The sequence below is a fragment of the Vespa crabro genome, chromosome 1, assembly GCF_910589235.1.
Source record: "Vespa crabro chromosome 1, iyVesCrab1.2, whole genome shotgun sequence".
NCBI lineage: Eukaryota > Metazoa > Arthropoda > Insecta > Hymenoptera > Vespidae > Vespa > Vespa crabro.
In genome coordinates, this window is record NC_060955.1 from 23,707,172 (window position 1) to 23,717,171 (window position 10,000).

General features: G+C 36.6%; 1 protein-coding gene across 2 annotated transcripts in view; it reads right to left on the bottom strand.

Annotated features, from left to right (window-relative positions):
- Positions 1 to 10,000, bottom strand: part of LOC124423533 (motor neuron and pancreas homeobox protein 1) — a 21,308-nt gene that overhangs the window by 3,714 nt on the left and 7,594 nt on the right. For both annotated transcript variants that reach the window (XM_046961342.1, XM_046961351.1), the window contains one exon: positions 848 to 1,011. In XM_046961342.1, the coding sequence (XP_046817298.1) occupies positions 848 to 1,011 (164 nt within the window). The remainder of the gene's footprint in view (positions 1 to 847; positions 1,012 to 10,000) is intronic.

Genomic DNA, 10,000 nt, shown 5'->3' on the forward strand with positions numbered 1-10,000 from the left:
AAATAAATAATAGAAATAGAATTTAATTGATGAACAAAAAAATAGAAAAAAAAGAGAGAAGAGAATAATTGACATCATCGATTTACAAATAATTCGAAAATGACAATTTCTGTCAGATATAAATAATACAAATAGAATATAATTCGCGAAAAGGAAAAAGAGAAAAAAAGAATTATTAAGACCATTGATTTATAAATAATGCGAATCATATTTTCATTTTCGGCGAAGCGTTTCGAAGAGAAACTAACGATTGAATTTTACACAATGAAAAACAAAATGACCCACGGAAACGATTTGTCATCGTGGAAATCTAATGGAGAAGAAAAGAAAAGAAAAGAAAAGAAAGGAAAAAAGAAATCAAATGAATCGTTAACAATATCGTTTTACAGATAATACAACATCAATAACAAGTATTGATGTGCGTAATAAATAATTGATATAAATAGAATTTAATCGGTCGTATCTGCGTTTCACGCGTAAGATCGTCGTACCGATATAGTTGTTCCAAAAAAAAAGAAAAAAAAAAAAAAAGAAAAAAAAATTAAAAAGAAACACAACAAAAATAGAAAAGGGAGAAAGTGATAAAAAAATGAAAAGAATACGTTAGATCATTTTTTCTAGGAATATCGAAGACGACTAGTCTACGTTATTTCCACGATGATTCATTGACGTTCGCATTATATCGTTCAAGATTAAAATAGATAATAAGCATGGCTATGCTTATATGAAACGATCTTAAACATTTGTCCTCTCCTCCCCTTCCATCGACTGAATTTCACGTAATCCAGCCCACCCCCTTTCTCCTATCCATCATACATATATTTTTACTTGTTACAATTAAACTTACCTGAGTTTCGGTCAGCATCAACGACGTCGCTACTTCGAACCTCTTCGGTCTGCTCAGATACTTGTTCTGACGAAATTGCTTTTCCAATTCGAGAAGTTGTTGGGACGTGAATGCTGTCCTAGGTCTTCTCGTTTTACCAAGTAACGCGTGTTGAGCCGCACAACCTTTCGAAGAGAGAAAAAACAAACGAAATTTGGGGGATAGGTCGTTGAGAATATAAAAGTAAAATAAAAGGAAAAAGAGAAGAACATTTTTTTGCGATTAAAAAAAATCTCGATCAGCGATTAGAAATAGTCTTATATATACATATATCGATACATACCGGAGATAAATAATAAGATAGATAAGCTTTTGTGTATTTCTATATCTATTATATTTCATTTCTCGGAACGAGTCGAATTTTAATGAATTCGCGAATTATATTTTTAAAGAATGATGCGCGATATGGACACGATACGAGCACGATATCGGCCCAGATACACGACATATCGAATACGTATCAATCGACCGTTCGATCGTTACGATCAGATGAGTTCAACTCGATGAGTTCATCGTAAAATGAATGATAATTATAAATTCAATTCGTAATATATAATACGAAATTGGTCGTAATCTATGGTATGATCACGATGACCGGACACCATCGATAATTCTCATCGATCGTTACCGGAGCAACGATAATCATTTCATTAGCCGGTACGATCCATTGGAAATCATCGAATGCTAATGCAATTATCGCGAGTGTAAATCCCTATGGATTACGGAGCGATGATTTGGGGTTAGACGTTAGGGTGGAAACGCCACCGCCCCTACAATTAGCTCTACCAACGACTCTTGCTGCTCAGAAACCGTATCCCAGACTTATAGTAATCGAGGAGTGAGGGGGAGGGGGTTGCCAAGAGCGGTGGATGGGGAACAAGGACGAGGAGAAATACATTGGCGTAGAAATATTTATGATCATCTAATATAATTTCTATTATCATAATTAAAACAAAAATATATATATATGTATGCATGTAAATAATATATATATATATATATATATATATATATATATATATGTATATATGTATGTATATTTCCTTTTACTTTTTGTTTTATTCAATACCAAGAAATTAATCTGAACGTATTTTATGAACTGCTAATAAAATTCAACATTTAAGTGAATATCTTTGAAAGTTCGAAGGGAACAAATTGAAAACGAGTGTGGAAACTACGAGAGCGAAAGAGAGAGAGAGAGAGAGAAAGAGAGAGAACGAGCAGATTTCTCGTGTCATCCTAATCTCGCGCGATTTGTCAGGAACTTTGCGTCACTGGCTTAAGCACCCCCAAAACTTAACTGGCAAGTGCGTCACCGACTGTCAGTGTTTGTACACATGGCATCGTTTAGGCGAGCGCATTCGGATTAGCGTGTGATTCACTTAACCGTCGAGATATTGCGAGCAGGTACTACCTACATACTATATATATATATATATATTTATATATATACACACACATACACACACACACACATATATATAATATATAGATACATATATGTAGGTACGAAAAGGGGAGATACGTTTTGATACGGAGCTTTGCCCAATTTTACGGCCGATAGAAAAATAAACGACACATTCGTCCGTGTGATACGATCGTTCTAATATAAATCCATTCATTCGATCTACGACCTAGAAATTCTCAATCCTAATGATTTTATTCCTAATGCATATTTTATCGATCGATCGAATGCCATAATTTTGTTACCCTCCGTCGATCGTTACGTCCACGTGAAATCTCTTAAATCGAATCAAATATGTTTTCGCGAGTTTTTCCGTTTTATTTTTTTGTTAGTCCTTTTTCTTTTTTTTTTTTTTTTTTGTTCTCTTATAACAACATCGATCGCTTACGAACGTAAAGATAATCAAATCTTTGCAAAAATCTCGTCAATCAAATCGAAAATAATCAAGAAAGAATTTGCTTCCAGGTGAATTTTTTTCTTTTCTTTTTTTTCTTTTATCTTAGAAAAATTTCAAATGTTTAGATAGAAAACGTGAAATAAATGTATGTATATATATATATATATATATATATATATATATATATATATATATATGTATGTATAAAAGGATTCAAACACAGAAAATGTGAGAACATCAACCAAATGGACCACTCTTTTCATATCCACCAGGACATTTGATGCTCGTTGGTATTTAACATGGTAGCATTTAGCCGAATATTTATCGTCTCGCAAAAAGGGGCGGTTTACCCCCCGTGGTGCGCATATGGCGAACCCAATGATGATTTCCCTTCCCCTCGTAAATACCATCGAGACGATTATTATTTCGTGCATGTTGCATCCTAGTGCTCTTCTTCTCTCCCCCTTTACTCCTCCTCCTCTTCCTCCTCCACCACCTCTCGTCATGATTTATTTTTATGTCTTTAGTCGACAAATTTCGTTCTCGATAATTCACCGATCTGTGACGTCGATTGGAGTGTCACGGATACATAAAAAAAAAAAAAAGAAAAAAAAAAAGAAAAAAAATTATTGGCTCAAATGGAAAAAAAGAAGGAAGAAAATAAAAACGATGGAATGAAAACAAAACGAAACTACGAACTCGTGTAAAATCTAAAAATAATAAAATCCTAAATAAAAAAATAGTTCTAATAGATGATCGCTTTACGTACGAGTAATAATATTCATAAGTATGAATCTATAATAGAGACTGTATGAGAGAGAGAGAGAGAGAGAGAGAGAGAGAGAAAGAGATCTACAGAGAAAGAGACAGAAATGGAGAGAGAAATATAGATAAAGATAGAGAATCCCTATTTCAAAAGAGGGGTCGAAAACCAAGTGACATAAGGTCCAGTCACGTTCGTAGGGTGGTAAGCGTTAACTATGACGCTAACTAACTACAAACAGCCGGAGGTAAAATAAATAATCTCGAGTAGAGTAAAACGAGTAAAACGAGTTAAAGATCGTGTCGAGCCAATCCTAGTATTGTAGATATTAAGAAAAGGACCAATGAGCGAGAAAGAGAGACAGAGAGAAAGAGAGGGGGAGAGAGAGAGAGAGAGAGAGAGAGAGAAAGAGATACCTTTCTCGAATCCTTTACGTAGATAGGTAAAAGAAAAAGGTAAGTAAGTACATACTTAGTTTTCGAGGAGTCGAGCTGAAGTCCTGAGAGAAATAAAAAGATACGAATGGAATAGAGGGAAGGGAAAGGGGAGGGAGAGAGAGGTAGTATGGTGAGCAAAACCGTGACAGATGTTGGTAAACAAGGAGGGTGGCTTTTATCGAGTGGACAATCACCATTGACGCTCTTATATCTAGAGACCCGAGATGTACAGTGTCTATGTGCAGTGTTCGGTACACGCATAAACATACACGCACAAACATATACGTACACGCATACGCATGCACGCATACAAGGTGACGACCACGTTCGTTTCGACGCAACCTTTATCATGATAATTTAATTTATTTGGGCATCCATTAGCCGCTTCATGCCGTCTACGACGTCGCCACCGCCGCCACCGCCGCCGCCGCCGCCGTTGACGCCGCCGTCGTTTGGCACCCCCTAAAATCGTGCGCGATCATCACGGCGGTAAACACCGGCCATTATCTCTACTTAAAGCGACCACCCTCTGTTATATACCTTTTCTCTCTTATATGTATGAATAGGTATGTCTCTACCCTTCGATAGAATTCCAACCCCTCGTAGAAGGAAAAAAAAGAATAACGTATGAATGTAATATCGTTCTTTCTTTTTCCATTTCTTTTTTCCTTTTTTGTCCTTTTTTATATATATATATATATATATATATATATATATATATATATATATATATAGCATTTCTTTCTCTTTTACTTCTTCTTTTTTGTTTTTCGTTTTTTCTTTTTTCTTGTGTTTTCTTTTTTTTCTGTCGAAAGTATTCCTCGAAAAGATAAAGAAGAAAAACGTAATATTGCGATTCTTTGCTACAATTAAATCTAATGAACTTTAAGATGAACATGTACAGAAAGAGAGAGAGGGAGAGTTAATTGTTCCAATGTGACGCGAAACCTTTTTTGCGAACGACAAATTCTCTCTCTCTCTCTCTCTCTCTCCCTCTCTCTCTCTTTCTCTTTATCTATCTATCTATCTATCTATCTGTCTCTCTTTCTCTTTTCATTACAAAGGAACGAGGAATCGCACCGGGTATCTCTCGGACTAACGAGTAACTACCCTCGTTAACTCCTGCCCGAAGGGTTCGCTTAATTAAAGCTAATTACTCCGATTCCGTTGCCGACGACTAGAGCCACACTTTCCTTTTTATTCCTCATTTCTTTTCGTCCTATCTTTCGATCGGCAAGCGAAAAAGGGACAAAGGGAAAAAGATTATTAAAAAAAGAGAAAAGAAAAGAAATGAAGAAGAAAAAAGAAAAAAAAAAAAAAGAACAATAGAACCAAGCCTTATCTCCAAGGAAGAGGAGGGGAGGGGGCGTTATTGATAACGATGATCGACGAAAAATCGAGATTCACACTTTAACGTCATTCCCTTTGATCTTTACCTTTGTTCTTTATATAAGATACAAACGGGATAAATAGATAGATAGATAGACAGATAGATAGAATAACAGAGAGAGAGAGAGAGAGAGAGAAAGAGATAGAGAATAGAGAAAGAGATAGGTGATAGTCTGGAAGCTACGGTGGTATCCACGTCGGAACCGAAAATGGCCACCCTCTAATGGACAGCAATTACCCAATAGCGAATTGCAAATTGGAATTACCGTCCTAAATCGGCGTGTATACCTCTAACCGAGTAGCAGCGAGTCGGCTTCCGCAGGCAGGAAAAGCGAAGGGGTTGCTAACGACTTGGTTTGAGTCCGTGTGCGCATTCATCCCTCCTCGTACACCCCCACCCGTTCTATCTATCTATTTCTCTCTCTCTCCTCTCTCTTTCTATTCTCACCCCTTCCGATCTACGAGACGTCCGTCTCTCTCTTACGCCCTCCTATAGCTTCCAACGCGCGTCTGTGGTGCCAGAAGCTCCGCCTGCGATCCCCTAGCCCCTAGCATGTCCCGCCCCCGAATTATCTGCCCCTCAGATACGAACTAAACGAATCTAGCCGAGCGGAGCAACGCTCCGCGATATCTCCACCTCCTTTTATCCTCATTCCATTCCTCTCCTCTCCTCTCTTTTCTCCTCTTATTCTTCTTTTCTCTTATTCCTACAAAGAGACGCCACCATCCTTCCTTCTTTCCTTCCTTCTTTCCTTCTATCTTTCTTTCTTCCTTCTTTCCTTATCCATTCTGATAGACGAAAGAAAGAGAGAAAGGGTAAGACTGAGGGAGAGCACGTGATAGAGAGAGAGAGAGAGAGAGAGAGAGAGAGAGGGATAAAAGTTGGCCAACTTTTATCAGGCTATTTTCCTTACCCCGAAATGGCTGAATTTAATCCCAAACTCTGGGGCTCGCAAGTCTGCCACAAATCACGCCATAAACATCCGCTATGTTACTTCTTATTCTTGCCGTGTGTACCACCAAATGGCAGCGGGCCTTACTTCTTCTTCTACTACTACTACTACTACTTCTACTACTACTACTACTACTACTGCTACTTGTTCTTCTTTTTCTTTCTTATTTCTCTCGATCTATCCTCTACTGACACCCTACCTCTCCTCCTCCATCAACGTACTCGCCATCGACATTTCAAGCTCCTTTTCTCTTAGCCTCTTTATCTTTCTTCCCTTTCCTTTTTCTCTCTTTCCTTTTCTTTTTTCCTTTTTTTTATATCGTCCTTATGACAGACCGATCAGTATCATCGATCCTTCTTCTTTTACTTTTATTATAGAACGTTCGATGTAATAATCTCAACGTTGTCTTTCCCTTTTTGTTTTCTTTTTACTTAATACAAGATATGTGATATACAAGATACATATATTACGTATGTACATAAGTATATATGTATGTATGTATGTATGCATACATGTATGCATTTATGATATGCGTTTAATATTAAAATATTTTCACGTGTACTCTTACTACTCGAGAATGTAGCAACTACATCAGTAGGTATATGTTTGGTAGAGTGAGCATATAGATAGACGATAGCGCGTTTGAGCGAACGCGGGATGTTACACATCGGCTAACCAAGATCTGTTTGCTTGCGGACAGCCAAACTAGCTGGCAGCTAATTCAGAAACACCATTACCACCTATACGCCTATAGGCAGGTAGACTGATGCTACTGCTTCCGATATATATCTACATATATACATAGATAGATATATACATATATATATATATATATATATATGTGTGTGTGTATAGTCAACTATACATTTCGTACGTGCACTCGTGGACCAGCGAATTTGCCGATTCTCCCTTCTCCGTTTCCTGCTACACCCCTTCCTCTCTCCCTCCCTCTCCCTCCCTCTCTCTCTCTCTTTTTACCCTCCTCCACCTCCTTCTCTTCCTCGTACCACCCTCTCCAACCTGGTGCTGCTAGCCACCGCTTTTAGCCCATCGATGGAAGCTTTAATTTCGGTCGATCCGGGATAACATCGAACTGTGAATGGTCCAGGCGTTGAAAGTTTGCGATCGAATGAGTCGAAATCTCTCCTCCTCCTTCTCCTCCTCCTCTTCCTCCATTTCCTCTTACTCCTCATCCTCCGCTATTCTCTTCTCGGGAATGACAAGCTCTGATTTGTGATTTGGTTTATTTGAAACTCCGCTGATGGGTTTTAGGTTAAAAAGTTTCGACAGCCGAAATAATCCGATTGCTTGACGCGTTACATTCTCCTACCATAAAATATATTTCCTACCTTTCCCGTCGGCCGTTCCTCGAAATCTGTGAATCGAATTGAATCGAATTGTTTCGGAGGGGAGGTTTTTTCATCCCTTCTATCCCTTTCTGTAGATACATAGAGAGAAAGAGAGAGAGAGAGAGAGAGAGAGAGAGAGAGAGAGAGAGAGAGAAAGAGGAAGAGGCTAGGATCATAGTTCTATGAAATTTTCATTTTCGACTTTGATCAAAGAATGATTTTATTACTAACGATCGAGATAACTAAGTACAAGTTCAATATAATTTTGTCGATCATAATGTGACTATATTTTCTTTTCTTTTTTTTCTTTCTTTTTCCTTTTTTTTTGTTTTTTTTTTCTTTTTGTTTTTTTTTTTTTATAACCGATCGTAAAAGCGAAATGGTTGGCTATCGTCGTATACCGAAGAACTACGGTCGGTATACTGAACCACGCTCGAATTAATAGGAATACTTGAAATCCTAGACAAATAGGAGTAATCCGCCACAATCGGTACACCATATGTCGCACGAAAGATACATACATAAATACATACATATATATATATATATATATATATATATATATATATATATACTGGGTCGAAGAAAGTGAAAGAACTATGAAAAGTTTGATTGGACGAGATTATCGATTAAATATTATCGATAATTCATCGGACTTAATTAGTTCGACAGTTAGAAATGATATATTCGTAGATATATTTTTGTATGAATAAGTTAAGTACAATGGATGCGTTTAGTTATTTAATATTGTTACTTTATCTGTCTATACGTATTATATGATATTGCGTGGATTGTAAATTAAAAATTGTTATTAAAAAATAATATTGCAAGGACAAGAGTATATGACGTTAATAATTATTATACATATATATATATATATATATATATATATGACTTTGAAGAAAATTTTCCATCTATCTGGGATGATAGATATATGTTTGGATAAAAATAAGACGTTATTAATAATTATACAAATAAGACTTTGAAGAAAGTGTTCAGCTTATTCTTAGAAACTAATTTTCCTAAGAGATACCAACAGAGAGAGAGAGAGAGAGAAAGAGAACGAGGAGAGAAAGAGAGAGAGAGAGAGAGAGACAAAGATAAAGATGAGAGATAACACGTGAAAGTATCTTTGTCACGAAATAGCTCGTTTAAACGGAGTATAAGTCGACGCGGAGTTACCATGGTAACGGTATGGCGATGGTGGTGACGATGGTGCACAGGAGAAGGGCGAAAGGGGATGAATAGACGGATGAATGACGCACAATTAACTAATTAAATCATCCGCCAACCCCTCGCGAGCTTTGTCTCTCGAGTATCATCCCCCTTTTGTTGGCAGAGCTTCCGCCATCTCTTCGCCATTGTTTCTCCCCGTTCGTAGTATGGGCGAGCCTCCATGAAACCGACAAAAAAAGAGGAAAAGAGTCAAGGGATTCTTTGGATGGACCAACCTCTCTTTTCTCTCTTTTCTCTTTATGTCTCGCATACTACGTTCTCTTTCTTCATGGTTCGTCGAGTCAATTTACCAAATCGACGATCGACAGGGAATCGAACTGTCCCATAAGAAAACGAATTCACCTTAATTGCGGTTCCTTTCAATCATTTTCATTCCTTTCCAGGATCTTTCTACAATTTGATCCAATCGAATATATATATATATATTTCTTTTGTTTTATTCAATTTTCTTTTTCGTTTTTTCGTTCGTCTATTTGTTTGTGTTCCCTTTTTTTTTCACGATTAATATCGACGATTAATTTTTCTTCGAATATCTTCTTCACTTTCGTTTATACTTGCATCATTAAAAAACAAAGAAAAAAAAAAATCAAAGAAAACAAATCCTCCCCCTCCCCCTCTGATATTCATTCGCGTTTGAAATCTCTTCGAGTGGATTTGTTTAAAAAAAAAAAAAAAAAAAAAAAATAGAAGAAAGAAAAAAAAATTCAAATGCCAAAAGGAAAAAAAAAACTCTTTTATATTTTAATATCTCGAAATACGTCGATTGTACCGTCAAATATTTTCCTTTTTTTTCTTTTTTATCTCTACAATAAATATATATATATATATATATATATATATATATATATATATATATATATATATATCGAGCAACTTGACGTTGGTTAAAGGTATTACCAAGTCTTCCTTCCATTGCCTTTAGCAAATAATTTTCGTCCCTTAATTTCGTTTGTACCGGCTTTCTTCTGAAAGGGGGCCCTACGCTATTACGTTGAAAAAATATCTCTTCTAACGTCACCCCCATTAAAGAGGAATTCCTAACTCGATTTACATTTACATTCTCTCTCTCTTTTTCTCTCTCTCTCTCTTTCTCTCGACTCCAACTAACTCGTAGAGAATCATCGG